This window comes from Lycorma delicatula, chromosome 2 (genome assembly GCF_047948215.1).
Source record: "Lycorma delicatula isolate Av1 chromosome 2, ASM4794821v1, whole genome shotgun sequence".
Classification (NCBI taxonomy): domain Eukaryota; kingdom Metazoa; phylum Arthropoda; class Insecta; order Hemiptera; family Fulgoridae; genus Lycorma; species Lycorma delicatula.
The window spans coordinates 69204630-69224840 of NC_134456.1; the positions used below are offsets into that span (position 1 = coordinate 69204630).

The following is a 20211-nucleotide window of genomic DNA, read 5'->3' on the forward strand; positions in this document are numbered from 1 at the left end:
ATAAACTAAATAGTTTGTCATAAGCTTCATACTCGCAATTACTCACATGATCTACGTGAATATTTATGAAAAATACTCATTTTCTTAACCAATGAATGAATTTGTATTGCATGATAATATCTCTTCTGCTAGTAATACACCGTCACCCACGTTTTAAGTAATCTTTGAGAAATTAATGAAAGATGTAGTACATAATAGTAAACTCCCATCTTTTCTGCCATGACCCCACTTTACAGTCCCTGTCGTACAATTCAAGAGAATATTACGTGCGCATATTCTTGCTTTTTGGGAAATTTATTTCAATTAAGAGCGCATTTAAAATTCTGTTTTATTTGTTAATAACTATTTCGAATAACTTTTGGCTCAGTCCCGTTGCTGTAATCGTTTCCCGGCCGACAAGAGTGTGGGAGTTTTTCATGGAAAGATTAAATTCGTATTTTAATGTCTTTTTTGTCAAATAAAACTAATTTTAAAAAAAAATCTTATTTGAATGTCATAAGATATAATGATTCTTTTTTTAGTGAATATACATGTATAAAATTGTTTGTCCACATGTACATCCCTGTATATCTCGTATCGTTTGTGTATGAAGGTTTGTGATAGGTGGGAGGGGGGGTTATTTGGCAATAGTGCTGCTTTTTTTTATTATTATTAGTCTTTTCACGTACACAGCATTAATTTTTATTGATCTAATATAAATTTTTATAACCACCTTCAACTTGTTGGAAAAATATTTTTAAGGATAAGTTCGTTATAACTAAAAAATTGTTAACTGGGAGACTGCTGTACAAGCTTTATACAGCATCGAGTAAAACGACACGTTTCTCAGGGCGACTTTAGGAGTTACCAAGTAGTTGTTGTTGCATCTTTATAGAAGCTCATAAAGTATGGTGTCTACTTTTACGACCACCTCACCTGGCGGAAAGTCGTTCAACTGAAGTAAATCTGTCTGTTTTTTCTGAAAGTTTTGTGGAAATTTCTAACTGTTATATTATGTTTCTTTTTCTTTTTATTGTACTTTATTAATAAATATTTTTCCTGTCTCTTTTAATGCTGCCTCAGCACAAGAGAGTGCCTAATACAACTGTAATACCGAATGTGAGTAGCATTATATTATGCTTTTTTTATGGCATGGTAACAAGTTCTTTTAGCATGATTGCATGATTGTTTTACCTTTACTTTTATCAAAATTTTCTTTTTTCCCTTTCTTTAAGTCTTTTTTCGATCGTAATTAAGATACTTTTTCTATGAACGTGAAATTAATTCAACTTAACTTTATACTACTTTCTTAGAAATACTCGTATAATCGTTAAAATTTCGTAGAGTTCAACAATTAGATGTGGCGAACTTTCTATACTTTTTATGAACTTTGTATAAATTCGTGACAGAAAAATATTATGTGTTTGTGTGTGTGTGTGTGTGTGTGCCTATATATATGTATGTATATTGACAATCCTTAAATAACTTTTTTTTAAAGTTATAACATAAAAAATATGAAATATAGCTAATCCTTCTACCTGAAAACTATCAAAACCCGAGCACCCCAGCAGAAACTTAAAAATCTTAAATGAAAGGTTGAGTTGCAAAAAAAATTTGGCCTACGACAATCCTAACCAGAATGGTAGCCATTTAATGTTTTTCTCAGCTAGATTCAAAAGTGACCTTAAGTGAGTGTTGCATACCGAAAAGTAGATTATTATGAGTTAATAGCTTTGATAAATTTAATTTTTTTAATTGAAAATTTACTGGTTGTCGTTCTTTTATAATATCTGGTATATGTGTGTTTATTAGTGTTCGTGTGTGTGTGTGTCTGTGTGTGTGTGTGTGTGTGTGCTCGCGCGCGCGTATATAAAATAACCTTTGTGATAGGTTCCTATTTGGCATGAGCAGCGATCACCTGTTGTTGCAGCTGTTCTGTGACGATGCTAAGACCCAAAACCAAATAAACATACGCTGCATGCATTTTGATTTGAAATGTCTGTTTTCCCGGTGTACTATGGTTGTTGAGGTTTAATCAACGGTCTTATTTAGATTTACTGAAGTGAAACATCACAATTCGTTCCATAAAAATATTTACTTCTTTGTTTATTTTTTGGGCACAGTCTGTGTGCTCAAGCATGATTTTTTTCTAATTAAACATTTTGAACGTAGTTATGTTAGTTCAATGAAGTTACCTTCTTCTGATACAAATAAGAAAGCTTTATGCTCATTAACTGTTATAATTCTAGTACGTAGTAAGTTCTCATTCCTGCAAATTGTTTATCCAATAAATAAATATGAAATTGTTTATTCAATTTTTTAAATACTCTTTACGGCTTTAATGTAAATGACAAAATTCAGAAGAAACATATTACCAGTAATCTCATAAAAAGAGAACATTTATGTAAAAAAAAAAATTAGAATAGGAACGTTCAAAGCAACATCACAAAATAAGTAATACAGTGTATAGATTAAGGATAGTAAAATTGGAAACGATTTTTCCCCCTTTTCCTAGACGGTTTTATTTTTCCTTAGACAAATTATACCTTAACTTAATAATTATTAAAATCAAAAAATAACCAATAGGTTATTTTTCGTTGGCGCAGTTAAAGAATGCATTGCATGAAGATAAAATGTACTACATTGATTTAAAATGAAAATTTATTTTATTGAATTTTAAATATAACAAGCATTGCGATAAAGATTTAATTATAGTTAATTTTCATTAAACAATGCGGTCAAGTATGCTATAGAAAATAAATTTTGTTGTTTTAGTCGGTAGTTTGATGTTCATCCCGTGTTTAGTTGGCTACAATCGGTTCCGTTTATCGCCACTAGAACTGCAACTCTCATTGACCTATTTTGTTCCAACACCTAAAATTCATTGTTATAATCTTCATTCAAAACTTTGTTTTCTTTTTGTTTTTAAAGACTACTGAGATAAGCGTTTTGTCTTATGTTTTTGAAGACTTTTATCGGCCAGTTTAATATTTTGTATGTCAATTTTCTTAACAAACTAATAAACAGGATGCCCTTTTGTATTGACGAGTTTGCTAAAATCATCTGATTATTTTGCAACCGTGCTCTAAAGAATCAAATTCCCTCTCTTTATTCATTTGTATTGGAATTTTAGTAACATTTTTTAAATCTCGATAAATATACTTCGTACTTTTTAATATGTATTCTGTCGTTTAATTTTTACAATGAATGTTTTACAATACCACAAAATTTTACCCTGATTTTTATTTATTTTTTTTTAATTTATAACTAAGTAAAAAGGTAAAAATTGAAATATTGTTCTGAAAATGCCCATACTCGGCTTAAAATATTTGTTCAGAAGTATACAGCAGGCCTGTCATCGACTAATATTATTGTAAGTTAATTGTCTTTTATTAGAAATGTTTTTTTCCTTCTTTTATTCTATTTATTTATTTTTTTTAAAATATTTTATTGATATTTATGAATATTATATTTAATTTTTATTGTTTCATTAAACAGTAATTTAATTTTGCTGTAAATTAGTTCCAATTTGGTATTATATGAATATATTTAATCTTATAACTATTTCCTATAGCATTATCTATAGTAATGTAATGTAACTATTATCGTACGTTGTACATAATCCAGTTACGTTAATGGAGTGTGATGTTAAGATTACTTCTTGGGTTTCGATTCCAAATTAAAGTTTCATTATTCCGGCGACCTCAGTCCAACAGTCGTTTAACCATTATCCGGACGTTGATTCCCAATTTCGTCTTCAATTACAGTTGCTCAGCCACTCGTCAGCCGAGTGTTAATTGATGAAAGTTTCTAAACAACAAAATCACTGTTAAGTTGTCGCATGTTGCATACGTATTTGAAATTTATGTGTTATATCTTTCATTGTCTCTATTATTATGTGTTACTGTGCATGTATGTGCGCATGTGTGTTAATGATATTTTTTTAACTCTGTTTATGTTGAACTTGTATATTACCTCGTAAAATTATCGAAAAAACTATGATCTGTTGTGTACTCTTTTAATGAATTTCTATAAACGTTTCCAAATAGAAAAATCTCAAATTAATTAAAGTTGTCTCATAATTCATAAAATAAAATTCTTCTTGTGAATTTATGTAAGTTATATTGTCACCAAGAGTAATTGTGTTTATTATCATCAGAATATTAAGATGTTTATCAGTAGATTGTAATTTCTTAAAAAAATGATGGTAAAGTTTATTTAAAATGAGTTAATATAAACGGATATTGTAGCGTAGATAAATCGATTAACTTCCTTGATCAGACTATTAATTTTGCAACAGCTGCTGTGACAAGTCGTTAATGTTATTGTAGTTTTTTAAGCAATAGTGTTTTATTGAACCTTTAATAAATAAACATACACAACAGTTGATGTGTGGGTATGTGTGTATTTTCGTACGCAATTACTTAACTTACACTCGCATAACATAAGATTAATTTTATTATGTTAATTTACGGACTGCACTAAAATTTAAAAAATATTGTTTTGATCGATGATTTCATCCAATATGGAAAATACACAGGATTTATCACAAACTTCTCCCGGAATTTTCATAACCTATTTAAAATAATGGAAAATAATGGAAAAATTCCATATAAGCATGTCCTAAAATGCTTCGTTTGCGAGTTACGACTAGTGAAATATTTCGCTCGGATTTCGGCTACCCAGGTAAAATGGGGGTCGTACTGAAATTTTTAGGACGTTAATTAAGATACAGAATTAGTGATTTCTTATGGTTTTTGTCCTGAATAATTGAATAAAGTAGGCCCCAAAACCCTATCTGCTGTAGCTTTTGAGAAATCGGGGTGAAAACCAATAAGATGGGGTAAATAACCCTGTTTTGTGTTTGACTTACAATAACTTTGTTGAATGGTTAATAAACACATAAAAATATTAAACAAAACTTATAGAAAATTTAATTCTGAACAAAATGGTGAAAGATAAATTGAATAAAACAGAGAAAGATTAGAAAAATTCCAATTTTATTAGAAACAGAACACTAGACCAAAGTACATTATACATATCAGTTTATAATAAATGTTCAAAAATGAACCTGTCATTTTCAACAAATTTCTTGGCACGTTTCTGTACCTGCTTTTGTTGCACTTTTGAGTTCTTCAGGGTTGTCCTTAATTTGCTCAGCCGCATCCATAATGCAGACAATTAAAACCTCACGAGAATGTATTTTTGTTTCGTATACACTATTTTTCATCCATATCTAAAAGCAAAAATCCACAGGTGTTATATCAGGTGGTTTTGGAGGCCAGGAATGTGAACATCCACGACCGATCCATTTCTCTGAAAATGATGATTTAAGCGAGTGGAAACCGTAGAAGAAAAGTGGGGAGGCGCGCAATCGTGTTGGAAGTATACTCTCCGTCTCAGCGATAGAGGAACATCTGCAAGCAACTGCCTAAGTAATTTTTACTTATTTTAATTTTACAATTGTTGTGTAATTACCTTTTTTTTTAAACTTTAACAGTAAATTTTGTTTTTACAAATTTTTCATGTTACCAACATATAATTTGGTTTTAATTCCCTTAAATAAGTACTTTTTTGACAAACTTAGTAATGTACGTTTCTAAATAAAATCCGAATCTTTCTAACTTTCCTGTGCTTTATTCAACTTAGACCATTTTGTTAAAAATCAAATTCTCTACAAGTTTTGCTTAAATTTTTTATGTATTTATTACTCATTTAACAAAGTTATTGTACGTCAAACATATAAAACAGATTTTTTACCCCACTTGATTGGTTTTCATTCCAGATTTCTCAAAACTACTCTAGATTCGATTCTGGGATCTATTTTATTAGACTTTTCAGCTCAGAACCCATGAAAAGTCAGTAATTCTGCCTCTTTATTAAAGTACTACAAATTTCAGCACGACCTCATTTCATGGGGTAGCTGAAATCACAGTGAAATCTTTAAATAGCCGTAACTCGGAAAACGAAGCATTTTATAGGACTTAAGTTTATATGATTTTTTCCATTATTTTCACGAATAGAATACACGTAGGTTACGAAAGACTTGATAGAACTTCGTGATACACTTTGTATATACAATTGAAATTTTGTATGTTTTATTTTTTATTACAGAACTAAATTATATAATTATCTTGAGAGTAATTTTTTTCTCAAAAGAAACATGATATTCTTCCGTATATTCACTTTTTCAACAATATATAAATAGTTCTACAGGATAAGATTTAAATTTTTTTTAATTATAAAATTTTAATTTACAGAAAATTATGATTGCATTCCATAAGAAAAAATCATTCGAGTGAAAATTATTCGGTCAACTATTTTCGGAAGTTAAAATTATAAAATAAATGACAGATATTTCATACGCATTCCTATAAAAGTATTATTAATTTTGTGAATGCAAAATGCTATTTTGGTGTTACATTTCACGTATACCTAAAATTAAGTGACAGTAAAACATAGTATTTTGCTTGACAGTAATATATATATCATTATTTACTTACACTTCTGTCATGTAAGATATTACGTACAAATAATAATTTTAACGACTATAAACACTACATCATATATATTATGACACGTAACATTATAATAAATTTACATAACACTTGTGTTACGGCAGGTATGCGTATTTTTTTTATAATTTCTTGTTTGTTCTGAGTATATATATTCCAAATTATTTTACTGAATGATGTACAGAAATATTACATAGTAAATTTCTTTATTTGTTTGGCCACGATTTAACTTCAGTGAGATTGCTTTTAAAATGGAAAAATCCATTTAGTTATTATAAAAGTTTTGTTTAAAATAACCTATTAACGTTCAGAAGGGAATTTTAGATAGATTTCTTTCCCTAGACAATCAGTATTATATTATATATTTTAAACTGTCTGGTTTTACTGTTTTATTCTTTCTTCAGGATCCTTGTTCCGTTACTCTATGATGATCACAAAGTTTTAGCTAAACGCCAAATATATAATTTATTTTAAATTATAAATTATTTTTATTATGGATTAATGAATTAATAACTACCAAATATACTGACAGAAATAGATAGAATTTATTACTCATTTAATCAATCAAATTACCTGTAAAAAGATGAATTATATATTACTAGGTTCTCAGTACTTTGTTCTCTGTAATTTTGTTCTCTGATATTTGTTTTATTTTAACATTCCATACTTCGTTTTTATTTCTTTCAGTATGGGTTCGATCTTTAGCAATAGTTTTTTAATTATTCACAAGCTGGTACCATTCATATATGGTTGGTACCATATTCTTAAGTACGTGCGACCATATTCTCATTGGTTATTTTTCTTTTATGCTAATCATTAACAAATATTCCATGTTTTATTATAATGTTTAGTACTAAATGTTGGTCTTAACTTTAATATTTTCCATTTTCTTCAGAATAATTATCCTATTCATAATTTCTTCTGGGTGATTATTATCTTCTGTACGTAATTACTACATTTTACTAATTTTTAGAATTCTGTGGTTTTACAAGTCTATTTAGGAAAATAAAAGTGCTGCTTGCTAGATTTTCTTCGTTCCTTCTGCGTAACTTATCTGCTGGTGATTACTTTGCAGCTTAACTACTCTTTTTTGTGTCTACTCTTTTTTTTTTTGAAGTATTTCTAATTTCTTTAGATTATTCTGTAAATACATAATGGATTTTGCAATAAGCATTATATTCTATGGGGTTTAAAAAAAAACACATTTAAATAGATGTTCCACAATATCATTTAATACATTTTTTAATCTAAATAAAGGAAGGAAATAAATAAATTGGCGTTTGGATTTTAAGTATAATGATAATATCTATTAAATTCGACATAATTAATCTAATTATATAATTTTCGTATAATTTTTTTCGGAATTATATTACGTGATAAAATAATTATAAAGAACTTTTTTGAAGTTTCTGATAGTAACATATCATTTATGATCATTATTAATAGAAACTAAAAAAAATGTATTTTTTTTTACTGTTTTTCGATATTTTGTTGTTTTAACAAATAACTTTAGTTTTTATCCGTATAATGAATGAGAGCCTCATGATTTGAATCATCCAAATAATTTTATGTGTGTGTGTTATTTTGTGTGTGTGTGTGTGTGTGTGTGTGTGTGTGTGTGTGTGTGTGTGTGTGTGTGTGTGTGTGTGTGTGTGTGTGTGTGTGTGTGTGTGTGTGTGTATAAAGAGAGAGTTAATATATTTATTATATTTGTATTTTGTTTTTTTTTTTTAGTTTTATTAAATTATTTTTCGTTATTGTATCAAAATAATTATTAATAGCAAAATATTACTATTAAAAAATATATATAGTTTCTAAATCTGAACCCACCGAGCTGTTCTAGTAGTGAACTCGTCATCGCAAATCAGCTGATTTCGAATCGAGATTTTAAGGTTCAAATCTTAGTAAAGGCAGTTACTTTTATACATATTTGAATACTAGATCGTGGTTACTGGTGTTCTTTGGTGGTGGGTTTCCAATTAACCGCGCATCTCAGGGATGGTCAACCTGAGACTGGACAAGACTACACTTCATTTACAGCCATACATATCATCTTCATTCATCCTCTGAAGTTTTATCTTACAGCGGTTCCGGAGACTAAACAGAAAAAGACAGTTTCAAATTCTGAGGAATCCTAATTTAATGGTTAGTAGAATTATTGAAAGTTTGGATATTTTGAAGTATAAATTGAAAAATGAGGAAAATAAATCTAAAAGACTTCCGAAATTTATTTGTATTCTCATTATCTAATCTTCTTTTTGAAGTGTAATATCAGGTCGCCCAGACATTGACTATCAACCTGCCGTATTCCTCTCTCTCTGAGGAACTATGAAAACACTACTATGACTATGAAAAATGGTTTCTGCGCCTTGGATTGCGGTCTAAATCTTAATGTTGCCCAACGAGGGAGGTTCGTCTTCTTCCAGCTCCTCTACGCCCCTCATTTCCCCGGAAGAACCAGTTCAAAAGTTTATACTGGCTTCCCTTAAAACGACACCTAAATAAGCCAGCTTCCTGCATTTAATATCTGTCAGGAGCTTTAGTCCAACTATGGCATTTTCTAAAATATCTTCATCAGACTTCCGTTCCGTCCATGGGAACTGTGTGGCTTCTATGTAGCTCGATAGAAGAATATTTTGAATGCAAAACTCTTCTATCAAGACATTAATTTAAAACGCTTCCACTCGCGCTTAATAGTCTTCGCTTTCAATGCCCAGACCTCACACCGAATATTAACGTAGACCAATTGCAACATTTGAGCATTCTTTGTGTAAACTTCGAATTCAGATTTCTATTCCAAAATATGGGTTTCATTCTAAGAATATTTGCTGTCGCTATATCTCTATTCTTCGTTTTATCTGGTTATCAGGATCCAGCTAGTCGGTGATGTACCACCCTAAATACTTGAAGTAAGTAACTCGTTTTACTTGATGACCACTGACATTAGACCTAGACCAGCGCCGTTAACGACGCTAGTCTACGTTGTTGTTCGCGTCTGAATACTATGAATTTAGTCATTGATGAGTTAATATTTAAACCCATTCTGCTTGGTTAACTCGATTCAGGAAAAGTTGAGGATCATAAGATGACAGACAGTATCATCAGCATATTTAATTGTATCGATAACCTCTGCATTTTTCTTCCAATATGTTGCCCATATAAAGCTTCCTTAAAGGCTTTGTCTGAGCACAGACAAGTGTGTTCCTACTTAAACAGTAGGAACCCACTGGGTTGGTCTAGTGGTGAACGCGTCTTCCCAAATCAGCTGATTTGGAAGTCGAGAGTTCCAGCGTTCAAGTCCTAGTAAAGTAAGATGTTTGTACACACGGATTTAAATACTAGATCGTGGATACCGGAGTTCTTTGGTAGTTGGGTTTCAATTAACCACACATCTCTGGAATGGTCGAACTGAGACTGTACTATTAAGACTACACTTCATTTACACTCATACATATCATCCTCATTCATCCTCTGAAGTACTATCTGAAAGGTAATTACCGGAGGCTAAACAGAAAAAGAAAAAAAAAGATTAAACAGTAGAGGCGAGAGAATACAACATTCTTTTACATCATTCACATTTGGTGCTTGTTTTGTCTCCAAATTTTACTTTCGTTCTTTACCGCCAACACAAATTCTTAATAATTCAGATGTCTTTGCTGTAAATTTTTATATTCTGTAGCACTTATTCCATAGACCTTCTAAAATGACGATTTTTTATTTAATACACCTAGCCATGGATCTTTTTATTCTACCAAACGTAAACAAAACATTTCTTTTTAAATTTATTTAAAAAACAACACGTGTACATTTTTATATTGTTTTATATTTTTTGCTTACATTTAAATCAGGGCCTGTTATTTAAGTTATTTAATTTAGTTTTTCACAACTACTATTTCAATTTAAAAAAAATATTCCATTATCTGATTTTGTCGAGGTAAATAAAGTGGAATAAAAGCTATTGTTTTTAATTATTAATAAATTATACAAGAAAATGCAGTATATTATTATTATTATTATTATTATAAATCTTTATACAGTTTTCAACAGTATAGTAATATTAACTTTATTTTGTGTATTTTTTACTCAGAAAAAAAATATATATATATTAGACGTTTTAGATGAGAGTTAATGCAGTTGTTGTAATGTATTCGATCCCAGTCACATTCAATCAGTATTCGCTACTGTAAGGAGATGACGTTTCTACTCTCTGATTGATCGAGCAGTAAATGCAAATGAAGTTATTTCTACCCTTGTTTTTGCTTCGTTAGGATTAAGAGTTTCCTTTCTTTCTAAGAGGCAAATCTCATAAACTTTTCTCAGTTCTCTTTAAATCAAATGAGATCCAGCTCTATTTGAAAAATTACATATATATATAAAATTATTTTTATTCTATTATTATTATTTACTCGTATATCTGATAAAATATGTATGAATTTTTATTTATTTTATTATATTATTTATTTATTTTCTTTAATTTGTTTTCATTAAACATTTTTTTCATCGATTAGTATTTCTGTCATAGTTTAAATATTCATTATTTTGCAGTTTTTTTCTTAATGACTATCGATAAACACAATTTTTGCTTTCTTCTATTTTTCTCTTCAATAGTTAAATAATTCTTCAAAATGTTTAACTTCTGAATAATTTATGTATTCTTTAGTGTGTTTATTTTTTTATGTCAACAGTAAAAAAAAATCAAAGAAACTCAAGGGTTCATACCAGTGCCCTTGACCATAGATTTTTATAATAGCGACCAATATTAAATTTACGATTCATTAAGTATATCGATGGAATTGTATTCGATTCATTAAAGAAAGGATTCGGTGACTGACTGGTCTAATCTAACTCATTCAACTCCTAATATTATTTCTGTGATCTGATTAAGTATCTAGTTAAATCATTTGTGTGTCTTAATAGGGTTACAAGTTATAATTGATTTCTCAACTAGTGTGATTATTTGCATATCTTATAAATATTTTTTCGATCGCTGTCAACAAAATGTCGTGCAGGTGCATATATATCTCGCTGTTCTCCAGTGTTATCGTGTTAAATTACATGCCATTTATGTTCCTTCAAAAATAAATTGCGAGATACGTCATACCTCAACAATTACCGCGTACAGTTCTTTCTGTTGTATTATCTATGGTAATTAACTAATACGTTATATTATTTTTTTCTTTTAATTAGTTTTTAAATATAAAATCTTTTTGACTAAAATATCTGTTACTTGAAGATACGGTTGATGAAACCGAAAAATTGTCGGTCTAATAATGCACCAATTTAAAAAATGAACAAGTTTTAAATCTGTTAAAAATTAAAAACTACGACTGTCAAAAAAAAAACTAAAAAAGGAGAGTTCGCCACTTAGCAGTTGAAATCGGAAACTTCTCACTACGGTTTTTGAAATTCGCATTTGATTTTCAAAGGAGCGCATTCAGAGCGCGTTACAAATGTTTGTGTGGCAAATATTGCTCTTAATATAGGATAATAAAGAGCGTGAAGGTAACAGTTTTGTATATAATATAATTTCTTTTCTCAATTTTTTTTTTTATATATAATTTATATAGCCTACGACACTCCCGATAACGTAAGGATTCCAACGCGGGGTCATACATCTAAATCAGTTGAGCCGTTGAGCTACCTACGATGGAACAAATAACGATGGATTAAAAATAAAATAAGATTAACCTTGGTTTTTACATATATTATGAAGAAATACTCAGGAAATGGATCTGTTAAATGAATCGTTTATAAGAAAATAATACCATTAATGCCGTATTTCATTTAACATGATACAGTCAAAACACTCCATAAGACAGTTAAATTTAGCGAGTATATCTGATTTCATTTTCCAATATTTTAATAAGGCAAGCACTAAAAACTACATATATTTTATGGTTTCAATCAATCTTTAACCGTAGCTTATTTATTATCTTTAACTTTGATTAAATTTATGTTAAAAATATAAAAACATAAAAATAAAAGCTATCTATGTAATTGATTGTTTATTTTCCTAATCCAAGTCATAAGGTTTCTTTTGTAACTAATAATTAAATATTATTAATTATTTAATGATTCCGTATTTATGTTTAATTACATCATCATATATTACTACTATCTGTTTTACAACTCCGTCTTTTACTCATTAATTTTTTTTATGAATTAATTACAAATTTAATTCAATTTGTAAATAGTTATGTAATATACGCAGTAACTATTTTTGAATTTTATCGTACAACCCAAAAAATTTTTTTTTCCAACAGTAGATCTAGAAGTTAACAATGGAACTAAATTCTGTAAAAAATTATTACTTCCCGTCTAGATAGCGCTGTAGCTTTAGAAGAGAAAGTAGTGAAATCTGTTTAATTTGGGCATAAGCGGTTTTCACTGGATCTTGACGTTTTGACACCTAAGGAACCCAAAAAACGGGATGGAAATTTTCCGGATGTTAATGTTCGTATGTAAGTGTGTGTGTTCGGTGTTGGCTTATAAATCATCTTATATCTCCAAAACTACTGGACCGATTTTGACCAAACTTGGACATATTACTTCTATATATGGGACAATGATGCCATTAAATTTTGAACTTAAAAGGTCCCGGGGATGAGAATATAGAGCAAGGTCGTCCTCCGTATCTCGAAACTTCGCCTAATTAAGGTCATATTTCATATTTTTATTAGGCACATTTGTTAACAGTTAAAAAATAACAATATTTGCAAAGAGTTTTTACAAAATCGCACCCCCATCCCAATAAAAGCTCTAAACTACTGTTATGTTGTGACGTCACAGATAAGCGGTAGAATTAAATAAATGAGTAATATTTAAAGTGTGTAAAAGTAACTCGATCTGGCTGGGTCTCAAACTAAATCGCCCGGTTGACTCGCCTGGTGCGTTAAGCCTCGCGGCTACACTAGTTTGGTAAATTAACAATCAGCAATCAAAACATGAACCGGATAGTAAAAGTACAAAGAATTCGATGAATTAACTGCGAGACTCAGGAATCGTGTAATTAATTTTTTAACAAATTGTTAGCACGGCGGCAACACATATCGGAAGTTATAACTGGACATCACTAATTTCGTATGCAACTATTACAAGCACATTGTTACTGTGCACAGCACTCTTACACATTTATATATTAGTATCGATTAATATAGAAAATATTATATGAGTATTTTTCAGTAATAATTTTGAAGAATACAGTTATAATTTTTTCCCCAGAAAGATATGAGTACATGAAAAGTCTTGTGCTGGTCACAAATCTTCTTCTTTAATATTGTACTATATGTTTTTTGCTATATTACTGAAAATTAATTATCGATATCTGTCTATGCTAATTTTACTCATTCCTTTTTTCCTTATATAATTATTACTCAATTTTATATTTATTTAACCAGTTTGTAAATATTAATATAGAGCTAATTAAATGTAGCTTTTACAAAAGCACATGTGTGTAAACTTTAATTAGTTATTTTTTTTTTTAAGTGCTTCATATTTTAAATGAATATTGAAATACATATTTATTTTTATATAACAGACGTATACCTTGAGGGTAAATGAATGTTATTCTAGCTCAGTAATATAGCATTTCAGTGATAAAAAATGTACATTCGATTGAGTTATCCCGGAGGTACATTTGTTAGCGAATACAGATTGTATATTGTTAAGATAATTATATTTTATATATATATATATGTGTGTGTGTGTGTGTGTGTGTATGTATATACGCTCACACATATGTTACTAACATACATTTTTGCGTATTAATTTTTTAGTGAACTAATAGGGATAAATAATACATATTCATGCTCTGTTATATAACCGAATTGTTTGTAATGTTATAAAAAATCCATCTATATTAGTTCGTATGAATTTTACATTGATACAACTGATTTTATCAATTTAGATATTATAAATGAGAGAATTTCTATTTTTCTAATATATTAAAAGATAATTTAGTTGTATGAGAAAGAAGACGCAGAATGCTCTATTTGTGTGATATATTTCTAAAGTAATTTAGTTAGTATTTTTACGTAATCGATGTTCTGGGTAGTTGGATATTCGGCTTTTTGATACGAGAACGGTTCGAATTCAGCTTGATCCTTTTAAATTTTGTAATCAAACTGTGGTATTCTAGCAAATTCAACTGTTAAGATAATACTCGCGGGGTCTTCTTTCCGCGGTTAGGTTTCTAGCTTAGTTCTTGAGGGCGACGTGGTAGCTGCAGGTGTCCGTTGTCTTCATTCTGAAGGCATAAACTTGTAAATCTATCTCGGGGTGAACTTTTACCGATGTAGATGTCCCTTGGGGCATCTGCATCGGTGGCATCTCTACGGGGCCTAAACTGTAAGCTGTGGTGTGCATCAGTTTGAGGGCGAGAAGAAGTCCTCCGTTAAAGCCACTGCTGGCTAGGAAAGGAGGGGGTGGTGTAGCGACCGGACACGCTACGAGGCGGGATCTTCTGCCCCCGGGGGGGGGAATCGAGATGTTAAGATAATACTCCTCCGTTAATGCCACTACTGGCTAGGAACGGAGAGGGTGGCGTAGCGACCGGACACGCTACGAGGCGGCATCTTCTCCCCTGGGGGGGGGGGGATCGAGATGTTAAGATAATACGCAGGAACGGGGAGGAGTGGTGTGGCGAACGGAATGTCACTAGGCACTCCGTCTAGTGACTGGTCTTCCCAACCCCGTAGGAGAAAACGGGTGTCTTCCCCTACGGGGTTGGGATGTTAAGATAATGCTAAGTCTGAGTTTTGAACTAGTTGAGTTCACTAAGTGAACTAGGACTAAATTTTCGTTGTGCAATCAACGTTTTTGGTGGTATATTGTGTTCATTGCCTCGAAATACGAGACATTCACGAATTGGCTCATAAGTAGAACTAGGCGCGGGGTTTGCGCTTCCGCGAGCTCGGTTAGCTAGAGAGATATGATTACGACATTCAAGATGTCCAGACAAGGCCTACAGCGAAGGCAAAAGCTGAGTTCAATAAATCACCGATGGAAATGTCTACAGAGGTGACATACAGAGGTGGCACATCGGTGGCATCCCAACGAGACTAGGCTTATTACTATGAGATGTAAAAAGTCAGAGGGCGATAGACATCTCCCGTTAAAGCCCAACAGGACTATGAACGGGAGGAGGGGTGACCGGAAGCAAAGATGGGTGTCTTTCCCTAAGGGGTTGAGATGTTAAGATAATGGATCTGGGCTCAACGTTTACAATTCCAGTGTTATAGGGACATTTTATTGCGAACTCAGCGTCTTCTATTGTTAGCTGTTGTCGGAGGCTACAGAACTGTCTTGAGAGAGGCAGTCTCTGTGATCGCCGCCGTAAAACCAACTGGCATTCTAGCTACGGAACGTAGCAACCGGTATATCTCTAATAAGGAAGGCCTTCTTATTTCTAGGTGTATGCGAGAGATTGAAGACCAAGGTTTTGACTCTTGGCAAATTAGGTGGAACGATTCTTCTACTGGCCGATATACGCATGGTATATTTCCAGATGTTAGGGACTTAGCGAGCTATTAGGTGGGTTTTCCCCAATCTTAAAAAACTCAATTCCTTTCGGGACGTGGTGTCTTTAGGAATAGTTTGGCTAGGTTTGGTTTGGCTGACTCGAGCTTATGCCCGGACTGTTGGGTCGGTTACACTGTGGACCATGTTATTTATGTTTGTTCCCGGTTCGAGGCTGAACGTACCAGAGTTGTTAGGGAGCTCGAGAGAGTAAACTCCTTTCTTGATCTGCGGGTCAATTGAAAGGCCCGCAGAGAATGGACTATAGTGGCTAGCTTCCTCCGATTCCTCGCACTGAGCAGAACAGCTAAGGGACTATAAATAGTGTAGTACTCCGGGTGGCAAGGGACTGCCTAGAGAGTTGATTGGCCGGAGTTAGGCGTTTTGGCACCGAGCCACGGTCAGTTAGAAACAAGTATGATGATTATTAGTATCTGTCGGCGGAACGATGACTGCACTGCCGAGGATATTGTTATCCATTTAACCGTGAAGTATAGCGTCGTTTTGACGAGGGCAGTTAAATGAATGAGCAAACATCGCTGTTGGCGAGATGGTGACTGCACTGCCGAGGGCACGGATTCAAATGCAGCCGTGAGGTGTAGCGCCATTTCGACGATGGTAGTTTACGTGATAAAGTAACTGTCACGTGGGATTCTGCGATGGATCTGAATTGGAGTAGGAGGTATGTCCTTCTCTCCCTGGTAAACCAGACCGAAGTCCGTAGATGTAGTCAAATCAGGGGTTCGAACTACAGAGTTGAGTTCACTAAGGGAACTAGGAATAAATTCCGTTGTTGCGAACAACATTTCTTGTGGTATGTAATTTATTGAATTACCTCAAATATTATGAGATATTTACTCACAACAGCTCAGTCTAAATATAGAACTAGGCGCGGGGTTCGTGCTTCCGCGTACTCGGTTAGCTAGTTCAAAGGGCAACGAATTAGGGATGCCCGAAAGAAGCCTACAGCGAAGACTAAAAAGCTCTGAGTCTTAATTCACTGATGTAAATGTCTGCCGAGGCATTTACATCGGTGGCATCCCAACGAGGTCTGACTTATTACTGTGAGATGTAAAAAGTTAGTGGGTCAAAAGACGACCTTCCGTTAAAGCCCATCAGGGCTAGGAACTAGCGGTGGTGTGTGGCAACCTGAATCGTCACAAGGCTAGGTGTCTTCCCCTACTGGAATTGGGATGTTAAGATAATGGATGTCTCATTCTTACTGATGGAAAATGTTGAAATCGGTCTTTTGTTCGTTATATTCATATAGTTTTTTATTCTTCGCTTTGGAATTAGATTGATCTATTTGCTTCATCTCCGTATGGAGTCAGAATAATAGTTTTAATTTGTTATTAAGAAGTTCGGCGTGTATTCAGGAAGGCGCGAAATGCGAAAAAGGCCCAGGGTTTGATCTAGTTACTAATAAGAAGCTGTTCATGCTTCCACCCAAAGCCATCCGGTACGTAGGTACGTAGTGCATCTATATAATAGTACACTACGGATGACATACTTTCCGATGGAATTGAAGGTCTCCCAAACTGGGCAAGCCTGTGCATGTAGTATCATCGTGTAGGCCATAACGTTTCTTACCTGTGTTGTCGAAAATATTTGAAAAATTGTTTCTTCGGAGGCTATGGCTTATTGTAGAAGAAGGTCGTATCATTTCCGATCATCATTTCGTTACGGTCTCTCTCCACTGTTGAATAGAAGCATGGACTTGATAACATCATAAGCAAGTGCCTTGAGAAGAAGAAGTACTGTTGGGTAGCCTTTCTGCATGTTTAACAGGCCTTTGATAAAGTATGGCTGGCTTACTATACTGTTAAGTTAAAAAAATGTCTCCTCAACCGAATTACCTAGTTTTGTAATATCTTATCTTCCCAAGTAATATATGGTCAAGAGCTGTCTTACGTTCAACACTAAATCCGCTGCGGAACTTCGGACTGCGAACCACATTTGCCACCATTGTTTCTTTTACTGTCGACCCAACTGTGTCCTCGGCTAATCTGTAATCTGAAATGGATCAAGCAAACAGGTGGCTGGGAAAATTAAAGATAAGGATCAGCCAAGGGAAGTCAAGTCATGCAACGTTCGCCTTGAGGGGAAGGGACTGTCCGGTGATCAACCTGGATGGCGTTTTTATCCCGCATACCAACATCGTGTAAAGTACCTGAACCTTCACCTGACATGGAAGATGTTCAGGAAGAGAGGAAGCGATTAGATATTATCATCTTTAAGGAAATGTACTGGTTACTGGATAAGAGGTCCCATATCATTATCTAATAAACTGTTATTGTATTCAGTAGTCCTGAAACCGATTTGTACTTATGATATTGAACTATGGAGAACAACAGAATGAGCATCGTTGAGATATTATAGCGGTTACAGAACAAGTTGGTGAGGTATATCACAGGAGAGCTGTTGTTTACGAACAATATTGAGATCCATAAATATTTAAGTTTACGTTGTCTCCAGGAAAAGGTAAAAAGCTTTAGTTTTAAGTATGAACTACGCCAAAACAATCACATGAACTACTTAGCCATTAATCTCTTGTAAAACGGTGGAGACATCAGAAGGCTTAAATGCCTTCACATATTAGTCCTTATGACTCCCATGTGATTTATGGTTTGACTTGTGATATGATTATGAAGTGATATTGGCTATATTATTATTATCTAACAAATGATTATTTTATAATCTATGTTAACGCACTCTGCTGCTTGTTCTATTTCTATTTGCTCTTCTCTGTTGTTTTTTTTTCTTTACTTTGTATTTAATTATTTTCTCAGTATTCATTTCTTCCTTATTTTTTTTTTGGTTCCTTGTTGTTATTTGGCCTATGCTGTTATTAGACTTCACAGTAAACGACCTCTCCTCCCAAGTTTTGATGCTAGTTTTAATTTTTGTGGAATTTCAAGAGGAATTTCCTATCAAGTGTTTATTATCAGATTCACTTAAAGTGTAGTAATCGAAAAAAAAGTTAATTAATCAGCTGTTTATGAAATTATATACAATTATACATTACGGTGCTTTTTGTGGACTTTAGTAGCTAAAGTAATACACGTTCATATTAGCCTGTAATATTTTTTTAAAGAATTCTTGAATTCGAAAATATATACCAAAATTAGTTATCACCTCACAAAAAGCATTTCGTTTCGTAAAATAAATGTCTTTTTTTAGTAGTTTATACAAGTTCTTTTTGTAGCATTTTGATGTAAAACAAAAATATAAATTAAATTCAAAAAAATAAATAATCAATCGATTTTTTTTTTATTGTAGGTTTATTGGAGCGGAATAAATGTATTAAAAAAAATGAATAATGTTTTTGTAATGCTTTGAATAAAGAAATTTAAAATTGATGTTTACAATATATTTTTAGTTGTGTATAGTTTTACGGTTAAAGTTAAGGTAAATTGTTTTATACTATAAGAAAAGAATTTCAACCGTCTACATAGTTTCAAAGATGTTGAACAAAAACAAGACACTTAAAAGCTTCTCAATTTCAAGAAATTTCATCTTTTATACGTGTATTTTTTTATATTAAGAAATAATTTTTAAGTAAATCTATTAACTTTATTTTTGATTTTTATTTTCTGTATGTATTGTGCGTTGGAACATCCTAAAATTATTTGCAGAATTCGGGTTTATTTTTGTTAATTAAGGATTGAAAAATATTATATTTAATGATATTAAGATTTCAAGTAAAACCCAAAAGCAATACTGGTTAATATAATAATTATACTTTAAAGTTAACAATAATAGAACAATCTTAGCTTTTAAATAAAATATGATTTTGTCACGTATAATTCATATATTCTGATATCATAATCCGTGTATCCAATACCACGAGAAATGTTTTTCACATTTTCTACACATCCCTTTTTGTGTAAGTTCTGTAACAACAGCGTTATTTTTCAACATGATTTTGGTCCTTTATATTTTCCAAATTTTCTCAAAATATTATTGAATTTAACACAAAAATTATCTATTAAAAAAACCCTAATTCTATATCATAAAATAACCAAACGAAAAACATCTGACGAGAAAGTTCATCGATGTATGGATATATTGGCTTTGACCTGTTCTAAACAAAAACCCACACGGATTAATAGATTTTTCTTTTGATAATTAATTTTCCATATTTATTTCACATTATTAGCTCTTTTCCAGGACTAAACTCATGCTTCATTAGCCCCTGTTT

The 20211-nt window shown here is 32.0% G+C and overlaps 1 protein-coding gene across 13 annotated transcripts in view; it reads left to right on the plus strand.

The window, feature by feature from the left end:
- nrm (neuromusculin) overlaps window positions 1–20211 on the plus strand; it is a 797795-nt gene that overhangs the window by 507926 nt on the left and 269658 nt on the right. For 12 of the 13 annotated variants that reach the window (XR_012755069.1, XM_075355520.1, XM_075355516.1 and 9 more), the window contains exon 8: window positions 1063–1098. The exons of the other annotated variant lie outside the window; for it this stretch is intronic. Coding sequence is in view for 11 of the 12 variants with exons in the window: in XM_075355520.1 (XP_075211635.1) it covers window positions 1063–1098 (36 nt within the window). In the remaining variant the exon portion in view is untranslated. The remainder of the gene's footprint in view (window positions 1–1062; window positions 1099–20211) is intronic. 13 annotated transcript variants of the gene reach the window in all.